At 54.0% G+C, this 17,133-nt stretch overlaps 1 protein-coding gene across 1 annotated transcript in view; it reads right to left on the bottom strand.

Moving 5' to 3' along the window:
- The window catches only part of LOC140390394 (complement C2-like), a 154,258-nt gene that overhangs the window by 113,861 nt on the left and 23,264 nt on the right, over nucleotides 1-17,133 (bottom strand). Inside the window, exons 4-6 of the mRNA XM_072475532.1 lie at nucleotides 16,608-16,781; nucleotides 7,151-7,252; nucleotides 3,604-3,737 (exon numbers count right to left, since the gene is read on the bottom strand). Of these exons, the coding sequence (XP_072331633.1) occupies nucleotides 3,604-3,737; nucleotides 7,151-7,252; nucleotides 16,608-16,781 (410 nt within the window). The remainder of the gene's footprint in view (nucleotides 1-3,603; nucleotides 3,738-7,150; nucleotides 7,253-16,607; nucleotides 16,782-17,133) is intronic.

Here is a 17,133-nt window from a genome sequence, read left to right as displayed (position 1 = left end):
CGACGACAACGGTCCTAATTAACGGCCACGAGACGCCATGCCTAGTCGACTCCGGGAGCACGGAAAGCTTTATACACCCCGACACGATAAGGCGCTGTTGCTTGACCACCTATCCCAGCGCACAAAAGATTTGCCTAGCTGCAGGATCCCACTCCGTACAGATCCAGGGATTCTGCATAGTTACCCTAACGGTGCAGGGGAGGGAGTTCAAAAACTATAAACTTAACGTCCTTCCCCAACTCTGTGCCCCCACCTTGCTGGGATTAGATTTCCAATGTAATCTACAGAGCCTTACGTTTAAATTCGGCGGCCCCATACCCCCACTCACTATCTGCGGCCTCGCAACCCTCAAGGTGCAACCCCCGTCCTTGTTTGCGAACCTCACCCCGGATTGCAAACCCGTCGCCACTAGGAGCAGACGGTACAGCGCCCAGGACCGGACCTTCATTCGGTCCGAAGTCCAGCGGCTACTAAAGGAGGGCATAATCCAGGCCAGCAATAGTCCCTGGAGAGCGCAGGTGGTAGTAGTGAAGACAGGGGAGAAACAAAGGATGGTCATTGACTATAGCCAGACCATCAACAGGTACACACAACTAGAAACGTACCCTCTCCCCCGCATATCCGACATGGTCAATCGGATTGCCCAGTATAAAGTCTTCTCCACCGTGGACCTCAAGTCCGCCTACCATCAGCTCCCCATCCGCCCAAGTGACCGCAAGTACACAGCCTTCGAGGCAGACGGGCGATTATACCATTTCTTACGGGTCCCTTTTGGCGTCACAAACGGGGTCTCGGTCTTCCAACGGGAGATGGACCGGATAGTTGATCAACATGGGTTACGGGCCACGTTCCCGTATCTCGACAATGTAACCATCTGCGGCCACGATCAGCAGGACCACGACGCCAACCTCCAAAATTTCCTCCAGACCGCCAAAGCCTTGAACCTCACATACAACGAGGACAAGTGCGTTTTTAGCACCGACCGGCTAGCCATTCTGGGCTACATAGTACGCAATGGGATAATAGGCCCCGACCCCGAACGTATGCGCGCACTCATGGAATTTCCCCTCCCGCACTGCCCAAAAGCCCTGAAACGCTGCCTGGGGTTCTTTTCGTACTACGCCCAGTGGGTCCCCCAGTACGCAGACAAGGCCCGCCCCCTAATACAGACCACGACCTTCCCTCTGTCGACAGAGGCTTGCCAGGCCTTCAGCCGCATCAAAGCGGACATCGCAAAGGCCACGATGCGCGCCATCGACGAGTCCCTCCCCTTCCAGGTCGAGAGCGACGCCTCCGACGTAGCTCTAGCGGCCACCCTTAACCAAGCGGGCAGACCCGTGGCCTTTTTCTCCCGAACCCTCCACGCCTCAGAAATCCGCCACTCCTCAGTGGAAAAGGAAGCCCAAGCCATAGTGGAAGCTGTGCGACATTGGAGGCATTACCTGGCTGGCAGGAGATTCACTCCCCTCACTGACCAACGGTCGGTAGCTTTCATGTTCGATAATGCACAGCGGGGCAAAATTAAAAATGACAAGATCTTAAGGTGGAGGATCGAGCTCTCCACCTTCAACTATGAGATCTTGTACCGGCCCGGAAAGCTGAACGAGCCGTCCGATGCCCTATCCCGCGGCACATGTGCCAACGCACAAATTGACCGCCTCCAAACCCTCCACGAGGACCTCTGCCACCCGGGGGTCACTCGGTTTTACCACTTCATCAAGTCCCGCAATCTCCCATACTCTTTAGAAGAGGTCCGTACAGTCACAAGGGACTGCCACATCTGCGCGGAATGCAAGCCGCATTTTTTCAGGCCAGATGGAGCGCACCTGATTAAGGCTTCCCGCCCCTTTGAACGCCTCAGTCTCGATTTCAAAGGGCCCCTCCCCTCCACCGACCGCAACGCATATTTTCTTAATGTAGTGGACGAATACTCCCGCTTCCCTTTTGCCATTCCCTGCTCCGACATGACCGCGGCCACAGTCATTAAAGCCCTGAACAGCATCTTCACACTGTTCGGTTACCCCGCATACGTCCACAGCGACAGGAGGTCCTCTTTCATGAGTGACGAGCTGCGCCAGTTCCTGCTCAGCAAGGGCATAGCCTCAAGCAGGACGACCAGCTACAACCCCCGGGGGAACGGGCAAGTAGAAAGGGAAAACGGCACGGTCTGGAAGGCCGTCCTACTGGCCCTACGGTCCAGGGATCTCCCAGTTTCACGGTGGCAGGAGGTCCTCCCGGACGCTCTCCATTCCATCCGGTCGTTATTATGTACAAGCACTAATCAAACGCCCCACGAGCGTCTCCTTGTCTTCCCTAGGAGGTCCTCCTCTGGAACGTCGCTGCCGACCTGGCTGGCGGCCCCAGGACCCATCCTGCTCCGAAAGCATGTGCGGGCACATAAGGCGGAGCCGTTGGTCGAAAGGGTTCACCTCCTCCACGCAAACCCCCAGTACGCCTACGTGGAGTACCCCGACGGCCGACAGGACACGGTCTCCCTGCGGGATCTGGCGCCCGCCGGCACCACGCACACCCCCCCGACACCATCAACCCAACCGCCCCCCTTCCTGCCACCGCCTCACCCCGCGACCGCCCCCTTCCCAGGAGGATCAGTCCCCCTCCCCTTTGCACCGACAGCTGAAACCGTACGGCTCCTGGAGGCGACAACACTGGTACAAGCACCACCACCACCGCCGGGGCCGAGGCGATCGACACGGACGACGAGACCGCCCGACCAACTCGTGGCGTCGATGTAAAACAAAGATGGACTGTTCAAAGAACATTTTGTTTTTTTCCTATACCCTCTGTAAATAGTTGCAACAGGACGAAACTGTCCAATACTGTACTACCATGTGAATGTTCTATCCTCCCAGGACCAGCCCTGTAAACCCTTACCACCATACGAAGCATCACCCCGCCGGGTTCATTTTTGACAAGGGGTGAATGTGGTAGTATGTATTGGGAGTCATGTGGGACTGGAAGCCCTAATGTCATTGGCTGACAGATCCCGGGTCCTGGTTGGCCGTTGACCTCAAGCTCCGCCCTGAAGGCGAAGTATAAGAAGCCGGTGTCTTCCCCCGCAGGCCAGTTTACTATCGAGCTGCTGGGGAACAGACACGCTTAATAAAGCCTCATCGACTTCACTATATTCGTCTCATGGAGTCTTTGTGCGCTACATGGAGTCTGCACGTTCTCCCCGTGTCTGTGTGGGTTTCCTCCGGGTGATCCGGTTTCCCCCAACAAGTCCCGAAAGACGTGCTATTAGGTAATTTGGACATTCTGAATTCTCCCTCAGTCTACCCGAACAGGCGCCGGAATGTGGCGACGAGGGGCTTTTCACAGTAAACTCATTGAAGTGTTAATGTAAGCCTACCTGTGACAATAAAGATCATTATTATTATTAGATGTTACGCACTGCTCCCATTGTGTGTCAGCGGTGGAAGGAATGAATGGTTAAGGTGGTGAATGGAGTGGCGATCAAACGGGGCTGTTTTTACATGAGGCACTTGTGCCTGATTAAATGCAGAGCAGAAAAAAAACGTGAAACAATAACGTTTGTTTTTATGTTCAATTCAGGCCACTTGCCAATGGCGATTGTTCTCTTACCTTGTTGATGAGGTTCTCAGCAACTTGCTTTGACTGTAAGAAATCTTCCTCACCAACACTTTCCGAAGCATCAAGAAGGATGTATATATGAAGCGGTGTATCCTTGCTGAGGATAATCTTGCGAGCAGTAGATGCTGCGGAGGAGCAGACGGTTACAGCCGGAATGTTATGGATCATGTCGGCACTCAGGGATGGGGAATTCTGTGAATGGAAGGCACGGACCCTTTCTAGTGGACATCAAGCACCCCTGGCTCATCCTGCACTGGCGGCCCTGCCCTTCCCACCCTACATGGTGTTGCCGTTAAACCACCCCTCCCCCACGCACTACTCCTCCCGGATAGAGTCCATCCGCCAACTGTCTTTTGACAAAGGCGGGTGCCTAGCTTGACGATGGAACCCCACCGGTTGGCATTGCCAACCCTTCAGCATTGCCTGGAGTCTCCAACAATTCAAAGGTCAAGCTCACTGGAGACTGCTGCAAGCGGAAACTGGGAGGGAAATATGTCGCAACAACTAAACAAACCTGACATTTGTCGTTTTGTCTGTTTTCTTTAAATTATTGCTTAATTATAAAAGTGGTGGAGAATTGGGGGGGGGGGGGGGGGGGGCAGTAGAGGCTGTCGGACCAGTTGGAGCTGGGAGCACATGTTATGAAAGCAACTGAAAAATGTCCGATCAGAATTGTCAATCCGAGCTGCAGGCCCAATCAGCCATAAGGTGTTAAATGGGTCAGGCTGGTGCAGGAGACTTTATTCGAAGCGATCGGGGCTTTGGATTTGATCCCTGCTGTCTGGGGTGAAAGGTCACCAGATTCCCAGTCCATTTGGTTCACCTGACTGGGCCCCGCTTGGTTTTACAGCCACATCCCCTGGATTCCCAGTCCCTGATAATTTCGTAAAAGGCTTTATTTTTTTGCCCCATCTTCCCGATTTCTCATGTCGCTCACTCTTTAGACACTGAACTTTCAGGCATTAACCCTAAGACTTGCCTCATGTGAGTTTGACACAGCGAATCACCAGCACCACCCTCCACTTCCCAAAACTTCCGCCACCCACACCCCCGCCGGGTCACAAGGTTAGCTCATCATAAGAGTCACAGAAGGAGACCATTCGTCCCATCAAATCCATGCTGGCTCCCCGAAGACCAATCCAGATGGTCCAATTCCCCTGCATTAACCTCTATCCCATCTTGGCTTCCACCACCCTCGTCAGCAGCGGGTTCCAGCTCAGTACCACTTGCGGCACAAAAAAAAGTTCTTCTCTCGTACTGTGACCGACATTTCTTGTCCTGTGTCCCCTAATGCCTGTACCATCAGCTGATGGGAACCGCTTTTCCTTGTCTATCCTTTTGAAATCTGTGACTGAAGAGGTACAAAATTAATTCGGAAAGTTAGTGGAATTATGGGCTTTGTCTCAAGGGGGATGGCATACATCGTAAATGTGAGGAATTTATGGCCAGTGTATTTTGATTGGCAGGGTTTCCTTTGCTGCCCTCTGGTGGCCTGTGTTTCTTCATTGGAGTTGCCAGCACTTCAAGGACTGGTGAGCAACCCAAGAGAAAGATCCTGGCAGGAAAATTCAATTTGTTCTGATTTGCTTCAGTTCCGTTAACAGCTCAATTTTATTTTTGCTCACGGCATTAGTACCGAGGCATTTATTTCCCAGCTCTAAATTATTGCTGAAGAGCTGCCATCTTGAACCCCTGCAGTCCACGTGGTGAAGGTGCATTCACAGCGCTGTGAGGAAGGAGGGTTCGGCCTTTTTGTCGACTTTTAAGCAAGTAATGAGAGCTGGAGCCGAGTGGCTCTGGCGGAACCCAAAGTGAGCGTCAGGGGCTTTGGATTTGATCCCTGCTGTCTGGGGTGAAAGGTCACCAGATTCCCAGTCCATTTGGTTCACCTGACTGGGCTTTTGCAGCCACATCCCCTGCATTCCCAGTCCCTGAGTTCCCCCCCCCAGGACCCCGGAGCCCACCTGCGCCGCCTAGTCCTACCGGGAAGAGAGGTGGTTTGATCCTCGCCGGCGGGACAGGCATTCCAGCAGCGGGATTTCAGCCCATCGCGGGCCGGAGAATCGCCGGGGGGGGGGCGGGGGGCGCCGACCGGCGCGATTACTGCCCCCGACGAATATCCGTTGCCGGCGAATTCAGCAACCGGCGGGGGGTGGGATTCACACCAGCCCCCGGCGATTCTCTGACCCGGCGGGGTGTCGGAGAATCCCGCCCCTTATGTCTGATTGGGCCTGCAGCTCAGATTGACAATTCTGATTGGACATTTTTCAGTTGATTTCACAACATGACCTGCCATCTCCAATTGCTCCGACAGCCTTTCCTGCCCCCCTCCCCCAATTCTCCACCACTTATATAATTAAGCCATAATTTAAAGAAATCGGACAAAACGACAAACGACAGGTTGTGGCTGAGTTAGTATCCAGAGAACTGTCTGCGTTTTTGGTGTCCTTATCTAAGCAGGGATATACTTGCATTGGAAACAGTTCAATGAAGGTTCGCCTGGTGGATTCCTGGGATGATGTTTGTGAGGAAAGGGTGTGTAGTCTGAGGATCTGGTGACTGAAATTTAGAAAAATGAGGGGTGATCTTATTGAGGCATTAAATATTCCGGAGAGGCTAGACAGGGTTGAGGCTGAGAGAATGTTTCCCCGTCATGGTGCAATCAAGAATTTGGGAGCACAGTTCAAGGGGTTTGTCATTTATCATAGAATTTACAGTGCAGAAGGAGGCCATTCGGTCCATTGAGTCTGCATCGTTCCTTGGAAAGAGTTCCCCACTTAATCCCACACTTCCAACCTATCCCCGCCACCCAGTAACCCCAGCTAACCTTTTGGACACTAAGGCAATTTAGCATGGCCAATCCACCTAAGATGCACGTCTTAGGACTGTGGGAGGAAATGGGAGCACCCGGAGGAAACCCACGCAGACACGAGGAGAACGCGCAGACTCCGCACAGACAGTGACCCAAGCTGGGAATCGAACCCGGGACCCTGGAGCTGTGAAGCAACTGTGCCAACCACTGTGCTGTCGTGCTGCCCGTTGAAGACAGAGATGTGGAAGCATTTCTCATCCCAGAGAGTTAGTGTTTGGAATCCTCTTCCACAGTGGAGGCAGGGTCATTGAATATATTCAAGGTTGCGTTAGGCAGATTTTTGATCGACAAGGGAGTCAAAGGTTATGAGATGGTTACGGTTTGGGTTAAGGCAGCTGGTTTGTGATGCAGAACAAGGCCGGCAACGCGGGTTCAACTTACGCGAATAGGCGCTGGAATGTGGCGACTAGGGGCTTTTCACAGTAACTTCATACTTGTGACAATAAAAGGTTATTATTATTATTATCAGCCATGGTCTCACTGATTGGTACAGCACATTTATAGGGCCAAATAGCCTCCTCCTGCCCCGATACGCGATGACCTCATGGATGACATGCCCTGCTACATGAAATAAAAATCTTGGACGATAAGAGGTTTGGGGTGAGGGGGAAGGGAAATTTTACACAGGGGACTAGCTAACGCAAGGAAGGATGTGTGATAACGAACCTGGTTTCTTGTCTTCGCCAGTCTGGGTCATGCCCAGCATGCTGGTGAATGAGGCTGTGAAAGCTGCTGCTACGTCCTCCGGACTGTCAAAGGAGTTTCTATCTGCAGAGGAAAGGAAAGTGCTGATTTCACAGGAGCCACTTCCTCAATTGGCTAACGGCGCATCCAAGTTCAGGACTGCCAATTTGAATATTCTGAAAAATGTACTCTTTCGTGGGATGTGGGTGTCAACGGCTGGGCAAGCATTCATTGCCGATCCCTAATTGCCCTTGAACTGATTAGATTGCTATACCATTTCAGAGGGCGGTTAAGAGGGTCCAGAGTCATAAGTAGGCCAGACCAGGCAAGGAGGGCAGATTCCCTTCCCCGAAGGACAGTTGGTTTATGATAATCGAGAATGGTTTGATGGTCACCATTACTGAGACTAGCGTTTCAATTCCAGATGTATTCATTGAATTTAAATTCTCCCAGCTGCCAGATCGGGAGCTACTAAGAGGCAGGCTTCCTAAAGCACGAGTTACAGTCCAGATAACCAGGGAATTGGGACAGAAAGAATGTTTTTTGGTTTTAAAAAAAATATTTTTATTCAAATTTTCACAAAATATCAACAACAAAATACAGAAGGAAAAGAAGACCCCCCCCCGCCCCCCCCCCCATATACATAAATAATAAATTGACAGCCTCCATCAAAGGCAAATATACCCGCCCACTCAAGAAAAACGAACCAACCCCCCCCCCCCCCGCACACCGAGCACCCGCCCCCCCCTCCGGGTTGCTGCTGCTGACCATCTTCTAACGCTCTGCCAGGAAGTCTAGGAACGGTTGCCACCGCCTGAAGAACCCCTGCACCGAACCCCTGAGAGCAAATTTCACCCTCTCCAATTTAATAAACCCCACCATATCGTTGATCCAGGATTCCACGCTTGGGGGCCTCGCATCCTTCCACTGAAGAAGAATCCTTCGCCGGGCTACCAGGGACGCAAAGGCCAGAATACCGGCCTCTTTCGCCTCCTGCACTCCCGGCTCCTCTGCCACCCCAAATATTGCGAGCCCCCAGCCCGGCCATACCCTGGAACCTACCACCCTCGACACTGTCCTCGCTACACCCTTCCAAAGGTCCTCCAGCGCTGGGCACACCCAGAACATGTGGATGTGGTTTGCTGGGCTCCCTGAGCACCTAACACACCTGTCCTCGCACCCAAAGAACTGGCTTATCCTTGCCCCGGTCATGTGAGCCTTATGCAGCACCTTAAATTGTTTGAGGCTGAGCCTCGCGCAAGAGGAGGAAGAGTTCACCCTCCCCAGGGCATCCGCCCACGTCCCTTCGTCAATCTCCTCACCCAACTCCTCCTCCCACTTACCCTTTAGCTCCTCCACCGAGGCCTCCTCCTCCTCCTGCATCATCTGATACTTTGCCGAGATCCTCCCCTCTCCAACCCACACCCCCAATAGCACCCTGTCCTGGACCCTGCCTGGCGGCAACAGTGGGAACCCCACCACCTGCCACCGAACAAACGCTCTTACCTGCATATATCTGAAGGTGTTCCCCGGGGGGAGCCCAAACTTCTCCTCCAGCTCACCCAGGCTCGCGAACTTCCCGTCCACAAACAGGTCCCCCATCCTTCTAATACCTACCCTGTGCCAGCTCAAGAACCCTCCGTCCATCCTCCCCGGGACAAACCGGTGGTTCCCCCGAATCGGGGACCACACCGAGGCCCCCACCTCCCCCTGTGACGTCTCCATTGCCCCCAAATTTTGAGGGTAGCCGCCACCACCGGGCTTGTGGTATACCTCGCTGGAGGAAGCGGCAGCGGCGCCGTCACCAGCGCCTCCAGGCTCATGCCCACACAGGACGCCATCTCCAGCCTCTTCCATGCCACCTCATCCCCCTCCATCACCCACTTACGCACCATCGCCACGTTGACGGCCCAATAATACCCACAGAGGTTAGGCAGCGCCAACCCCCGCTAACCCTGCACCGCGCCAGGAACACCCTTCTCACCCTCGGGGTCTTCTGCACCCACACAAACCCCAGAACGTTCCTGTTAACCCGCCTGAAGAAGGCCTTAGGGATCAGGATGGGGAGGCACTGGAACAGGAACAGAAACCTCGGGAGCACCGTCATTTTAACTGACTGCACCCTACCTGCCAGGGAGAGTGGCAGCACGTCCCACCTCTTAAACTCCTCCTCCATCTGCTCCACCAGCCTCGTGAAGTTAAGCTTATGTAGGGCCCCCCAGCTCCTAGCCACCTGGACCCCCAGGTACCTGAAACTCCTCTCCGCCCTTTTTGGCGGGAGCACACCAATCCCCCTCTCCTGGTCCACTGGGTGCACTACGAACAACTCGCTCTTCCCCATATTAAGCTTGTACCCGGAGAAATCTCCAAACTCCCTAAGGATCCTCATCGCCTCCGGCATTCCCCCCACCGGGTCCGCCACATATAGCAGGAAATCATCCGGATAGAGCGACACCCGATGCTCCTCCCCACCCTGCACCAGCCCCCTCCAGTTCCTCGACTCCCTCAACGCCATGGCCAGGGGTTCAATCGCCAGCGCAAAGAGCAGGGGGGACAGGGGACACCCCTGCCTCGACCCCCGGTGTAGCCGGAAATACTCTGACGTCCTTCTGTTCATGGCCACACTCGCCACCGGGGCCTCATATCGCAGCCTCACCAACCTGACGAACCCCTCCCCGAACCCGAACCTTTTCAACACCTCCCATAGGTACCCCCATTCCACCCTAACAAAGGCCTTCTCCGCATCCAACGCCGCCACTATCTCCGCCTCCCCTTCCATCTCCGGCATCATTATAACATTCAAGAGCCTCCGCACATTAGTATTCAACTGCCTCCCTTTCACGAACCCCGTCTGATCCTCGTGTATGACCTGCGGCACACAGTCCTCTATCCTCATGGCCAAAACCTTTGCCAGCAACTTTGCACCTACATTTAGGAGTGAGATCGGCCTATATTACTTACTTATGTAAGGCTGAGGAAACAAGGTTCAGACAGGGCGTTGGAGGGATACAAGATAGCCAGGAGGGAACTGAGGAAAGGGATTAGGAGAGCTAAGAGAGGGCATGAACAATCTTTGGCGGGTAGGATCAAGGAAAACCCCAAGGCCTTTTACACATATGTGAGAAAAATGAGAATGACTAGAGCGAGGGTAGGTCCGATCAAGGACAGTAGCGGGAGATTGTGTATTGAGTCTGAAGAGATAGGAGAGGTCTTGAATGAGTACTTTTCTTCTGTATTTACAAATGAGAGGGGCGATATTGTTGGAGAGGACAGTGTGAAACAGACTGGTAAGCTCGAGGAAATACTTGTTAGGAAGGAAGATGTGTTGGGCATTTTGAAAAACTTGAGGATAGACAAGTCCCTCGGGCCTGACGGGATATATCCAAGGATTCTATGGGAAGCAAGAGATGAAATTGCAGAGCCGTTGGCAATGATCTTTTCGTCCTCACTGTCAACAGGGGTGGTACCAGGGGATTGGAGAGTGGCGAATGTCGCGCCCCTGTTCAAAAAGGGACTAGGGATAACCCTGGGAATTACAGGCCAGTTAGTCTTACTTCGGTGGTAGGCAAAGTAATGGAAAGGGTACTGAAGGATAGGATTTCTGAGCATCTGGAAAGACACTGCTTGATTAGGGATAGTCAGCACGGATTTGTGAGGGGTAGGTCTTGCCTTACAAATCTTATTGAATTCTTTGAGGAGGTGACCAAGCATGTGGTTGAAGGTAAAGCAGTGGATGTAGTGTACATGGATTTTAGTAAGGCATTTGATAAGGTTCCCCATGGTAGGCTTCTGCAGAAAGTAAGGAGGCATGGGAGAGTGGGAAATTTGGCCAGTTGGATAACGAACTGGCTAACCGATAGAAGTCAGAGAGTGGTGGTGGATGGCAAATATGCAGCCTGGATCCCAGTTACCAGTGGTGTACCGCAGGGATCAGTTCTGGGTCCTCTGCTGTTTGTGATTTTCATTAATGACTTGGATGAGGGAGTTGAAGGGTGGGTCAGTAAATTTGCAGATGATACGAAGATTGGTGGAGTTGTGGATAGTAAGGAGAGCTGTTGTCGGCTGCAAAGAGACATAGATAGGATGCAGAGCTGGGCTAAGAAGTGGCAGATGGAGTTTAACCCTGAAAAGTGTGAGGTTGTCCATTTTGGAAGGACAAATATGAATGCGGAATACAGGGTTCACGGTAGAGTTCTTGGCAATGTGGAGGAGCAGAGAGATCTTGGGGTCTATGTTCATACATCTTTGAAAGTTGCCACTCAAGTGGATAGAGCTGTGAAGAAGGCCTATGGTGTGCTCGCGTTCATTAACAGAGGGATTGAATTTAAGAGCCGTGAGATGATGATGAAGCTGTACAAAACTTTGGTAAGGCCACATTTGGAGTACTGTGTACAGTTCTGGTCGCCTCATTTTAGGAAGGATGTGGAAGCTTTGGAAAAGGTGCAAAGAAGATTTACCAGGATGTTACCTGGAATGGAGAGTAGGTCTTACGAGGAAAGGTTGAGGGTGCTAGGCCTTTTCTCATTAGAACGGAGAAGGATGAGGGGCAACTTGATAGAGGTTTATAAGGTGATCAGGGGAATAGATAGAGTAGACAGATACTTTTTCCCCGGGTGGAACAAACCATTACAAGGGGACATAAATTTAAGGTGAAAGGTGGAAGATATAGGAATGATATCAGAGGTAGGTTCTTTACCCAGAGAGTAGTGGGGGCATGGAATGCACTGCCTGTGGAAGTAGTTGAGTCGGAAACATTAGGGACCTTCAAGCAGCTATTGGATAGGTACATGGATTACGGTAAAATGATATAGTGTAGATTTATTTGTTCTTAAGGGCAGCACAGTAGCATTGTGGATAGCACAATTGCTTCACAGCTCCAGGGTCCCAGGTTCGATTCCGGCTTGGGTCACTGTCTGTGCGGAGTCTGCACGTCCTCCCCGTGTCTGCGTGGGTTTCCTCCGGGTGCTCCGGTTTCCTCCCACAGCCCAAAGATGTGCAGGGTAGGTGGATTGGCCATGATAAATTGCCCTTAGTGTCCAAAATTGCCCTTGGTGTTGGGTGGAGGTGTTGAGTTTGGGTAGGGTGCTCTTTCCAAGAGCCGGTGCAGACTCAGGGGGCCAAATGGCCTCCTTCTGCACTGTAAATTCAATGATAATCTATGATTAATCCAGGACAAAGGTTCGGCACAACATCGTGGGCCGAATGGCCTGTTCTGTGCTGTATTTTCTATGTTCTCTGTTCTATGTTCTATGACCCACACTGTAGGGGATCCTTGTCCCGCTTCAGGATCAGGGAAATCAGCGCTCTAGACATCGTCGGGGGCAGAGCCCCCCCTTCCCTTGCCTCGTTGAAGGTTCTTACCAACAGCGGGCCCAGCAGGTCCGAATACTTCTTGTAAAATTCAACCGGGTACCCATCCGGCCCCGCTGCCTTACCCGCCTGCATGTTCCCTGTCTCTTTGACCAACTCCTCCAAACCAACCGGCGCCCCCAACCCCGCCACCTACCCCTCCTCCACCCTCGGAAACCTCAGCGGGTCCAAGAAGCGACCCATCCCTCCCTCCTCCAGTGGGGGCTCAGACCGGTACAGTTACTCGTAGAAGTCCCTGAAGACCCCATTGATACCCACCACACTTCGCACCGTGCATCCTCCTCCATCCCTAACTCCCCCGATCCCCCTAGCTGCCTCTCGCTTCCGAAGCTGGTGCGCCAACATCCGGCTCGCCTTTTCTCCGTATTCATATAGCGCCCCCTGCGCTTTCCTCCACTGCGCCTCCGCCTTCCTGGTGGTCAATAAATCGAACTCAGCCTGGAGGCTGCGCCGCTCCCTAAGCAATCCCTCCTCCGGGGCCTCGGCGTACCTCCTGTCCACCCTCACCATCTCCCCCACCAACCTCTCCCTCTCTCTCCTCTCCCACCTCTTGTGTGCCCTAATGGAGATCAGCTCTCCTCTGACCACCGCCTTCAGCGCCTCCCAGACCACCCCTACTTGCACCTCCCCATTGTCATTAGGCTCCAGGTACCTCTCTATACACCCCCGGACCCGCCCGCTCACCTCCTCATCCGCCAGCAACCCCACCTCTAGGGGCCACAGCGGGCGCTGGTCCCTCTCCTCCCCCAACTCGAGGTCCACCCAGTGCGGAGCATGATCAGAAACGGCTATCGCCGAGTACTCCGTATCCTCCACCCTCGGAATCAGCGCCCTGCTCATGACAGAAAAGTCAATCCGGGAGTAGGCCTTGTGGACATGGGAGAAGAATGAAAATTCCCTGGCCCCCAGCCACGCAAACCTCCATGGGTCCACCCCTCCCATCTGGTCCATGAACCCCCTCAGCACCTTGGCCGCCGCCGGCCTCTTGCCCGTCCTAGACCGAGAGCGATCCAGTGCCGGGTCCAGCACCGTGTTGAAATCCCCCCCTATTATCAGGCCCCCTGTCTCCAGGTCCGGAATCCGGCCCAGCACACGCAGCATAATGGGTCGCTTCTTGGACCCGCTGAGGTTTCCGAGGGTGGAGGAGGGGCAGGTGGCGGGGTTGGGGGCGCCGGTTGGATTGGAGGAGTTGTATGCCCCGCATCATCCCAATTCGGGGCATACACATTGACCAACAGCACCCTCTCCCTCTGCAGCTTGCCACTTACCATCACATACCTGCCGCCATTGTCTGCCACAATGCTCGACGCCTCGAACGACACTCTCATCCCCACCAAGATCGCCACCCCCCCGATTTTGTGCATCCAAACCCGAATGAAACACCTGCCCTACCCACCCCTTTCTCAACCTTACCTGATCCGCCACCCTCAGGTGCGTCTCCTGAAGCATGGCCACATCCGCCTTCAGCCCCTTCAGGTGCGTGAACACCCAGGCCCGCTTGACTGGCCCATTCAGTCCCCTTACATTCCAGGTTATCAGTCGGATCAGGGGGCTACTCACCCCCCTCCCCCGCAGACTAGCCATAGCCTTTCCTCGGCCAGCCACGTGCCCGCGCCCCCCGCACGACCCGTTCCGCACAGTGGCAGGTCCCCGACTCTCTCTACCAACTCCAGCTCCCCCTTGGCCATTCCAGCAGCAACCCGGTCGGTTCCCCCCCCCCCCCCCCTCCCCCAGCTAGGTCCCCCCTAGCTGCATTGCTCCCCCATTGCATTCCCATAAGTCAGCTGAGTCCTGCTGACCCCGGCCACTCCCACCGCTCCATCGACCCCCCCCCAGTGTGGAACTTCCCCTCCCCCCCACTTGTCCACCAGCAGGCTCTCATCCATTCCACTCCCAGCGCGGGAGAAAAGCCCACGCTTCCCAGCACGGGCCCCGCACCTTCAATCCTAAGCGCGGGAAAAAAGCCCGCGCTTTCCACTCGCCCGGCCCCCCCCTCGCCTGGCGCAGCTCCCTTTCCAGGCACGGTCCCACTACCCCCAACTCAGGCCTCTCCCCCCCCACGGGGCCCCATCACTCCCCCCCAAGCAGTTTACCTACCCCCCCCCCCCCCCGGCCCCCCCCCCCCTCCCCACGAGCCCACCCGGCGGACCTAATCAAAACAATGCTCAATCAACCCCCGACAAACAAAGAACCCCCCCCTCGAACACACAACACAACAGTCCCCAACCATTCCTCCACCGCGACCCCTCGTCCCCGACCCTTAATCTGAGTCCAGTTTCTCGGCCTGAACAAAGTCCCACGCCTCCTCCGGGGACTCGAAATAATGATGTCGATCCTGAAAGGTGACCCACAGATGCGCCGGCTGCAGTGTACCGAACTTCACCCCCTTCCTGTGCAGCACTGCCTTCGCCCGATTGTACCTAGCCCTCTTCTTCGCCACCTCCCGCTCCAATCCTGGTAGATCCGGACCTCCGCGTTCTCCCACCTGCTGCTCCGCTCCTTCTTGGCCCACCTTAACACACACTCTCGATCAGCAAACCGGTGGAACCGCATCAGCACCGCCCGCGGCGGCTCGCTGGGCTTGGGCCTCCTCGCCAGCACTCGGTGGGCCCCCTCCAGCTCCAAGGGCCCCTGAAAGACCCCCGCTCCCATCAGCGAATTCAGCATGGTGCCCACATAGGCCCCCATGTCCGATCCCTCCAGCCCCTCCGGGAGACCCAGGATCCGCAGGTTTTTCCGCCTCGACCTTGAACCTCGCCTGCCATTTCTTGTGGAGCGCCTCATGCGCCTCCACCTTCACCGCCAGGCCCAGGATCTTGTCCTTGTTCTCCGAGACCTTCTGCCGGACCTCCCGGATCGCTGCCCCTTGGGCCGTCTGGGTCTCCAGCAGCTTATCGATTGAGGCCTTCATCGGCTCCAGCAGCTCTGCTTTCAGTTCATTAAAACAGCGCTGGAGAAGCTCCTGCTGCTTTTGCGCCCACTGCCTCCACGCTGCCTGGTCTCTGCCCGCCGCCATCTTGGTCTTCCACCTCCCTCCTTTCTTTGCTTCAATGCCCCTTTTTTAATCGCCCCACTCCTGGTCCAATCCATATACTATCGGGGGAATGTTGCTGTCCCCTTCCCACACCGGGAAACGTCGAACAAGCACCGTTACGGGCCCTAAAAAGAGCTCAAAAGTCCGTTTTTAGCGGGAGCTGCCGAACGTGCGACTTAGCTCCGCATAGCCACAACCGGAAGTCCGGACAGAAAGAATGTTGAGGACGAATGGAGATAAGTAGACTGAGGCCAAGGTTTTGTTCAGAAAATTCAAAGAGGGCCAAAAAAGTGTCTGCGTTAAAGCGAAAATTGCAAAAACCAGCAGCCTTCAAAGATGAATCAAACATCTGATGCCATTTTATTACAGTGTGGGAACTGAGAGTTGAAGTAATTGTGAGCAGCTTGCACCAAAGTCAAGACAAAGAAAGCCTGGCGTAAAATCCTGGACTTGGTTCGCTGTTAAAAGTGAAGCAGAACCTTTGTTTAAAAGTGTAATTTGGAAAATCTGCTCTGGATTATAGAATAAAAATGCTCAGGGAAAGCATGATTTAAAAGAAGGTTCAACAGTGTGACTTTTGAATGCGGAATTTGAAATCACTTGTATGGAAACTGGAGTTCAGTGAGACAAGGTGGCTCACGGTACAAGAATCATCGGTGGAGATTTTGAGGAGGAATCTACAGGCATTCACTTGGGGTCAGAGAGGAGTTTGACTTCCCACAGTGTGCTAAAAGAGGACTGTGTGTGTTATTGAGACCGTGGTAGCTTAAGATGTGCTTTTAAATCCAAAGATTAAGATAAGAGGAAGGGAATCTGCCCTCCTTGCCTGGTCTGGCCTACTTATGACTCTGGACCCTCTTAACCGCCCTCTGAAATGGTATAGCAAGCTAATCAGTTCAAGGGCAATTAGGGATCGGCAATGAATGCTTGCCCAGCCGTTGACGCCCACATCCCACGAAAGAGTAAAGTTTTCAGGAATGTTGTATTAGAATCCAAAGATTCCGTGGAAAGATTGTGTGAATGGTCCAGACTTACACCGACAGCTAGGCTCACTCCCTGTCCACTCCTTCAACTCCAGGCACTCTCTCTTCTGCGATCCCATCAGCACCAGGCCATTGTTGCAAAAATACTCCACCTTGTCACCGATCCAGTAATTCGTCCCAGATTTCCTTCCCCCAGCCGGGATCCCGGGGTTTGGGCAATGTTGTGCTGAAAGAGATGGGAGGAATTATTCAAGGGCCACCTGCAACCCCGCAGCCTTCAGCTATCTCAAAGCCAGGGCGACAAACAGGCAAGGCCGAAATATCCCTCCCTCAATGTCTTCCATCCTATGAATTCCAAAAAGGCGCAGCTCCTGGTGGGATAACGCCCAACTCAGCACGGCCCATCCACCTAAGATGCACGTCTTTGGACTGTGGGAGGAAACCGGAGCACCCGGAGGAAACCCACGCAGACACTGGGAGAGCGTGCAGTCTCCGCACAGGCAGTGACCCAAGCTGGGAATCGACCCCGGGACCCTGGAGCTGTGAAGCAACTGTGCCAACCACTGTGCTGTCGTGCT

The sequence above is a fragment of the Scyliorhinus torazame genome, chromosome 14 (assembly GCF_047496885.1).
Source record: "Scyliorhinus torazame isolate Kashiwa2021f chromosome 14, sScyTor2.1, whole genome shotgun sequence".
NCBI classification, from domain to species: Eukaryota; Metazoa; Chordata; class Chondrichthyes; order Carcharhiniformes; family Scyliorhinidae; genus Scyliorhinus; species Scyliorhinus torazame.
Note: the sequence above shows the minus strand (reverse complement) of the source record. Positions and strands in the feature narration are given on the sequence as shown.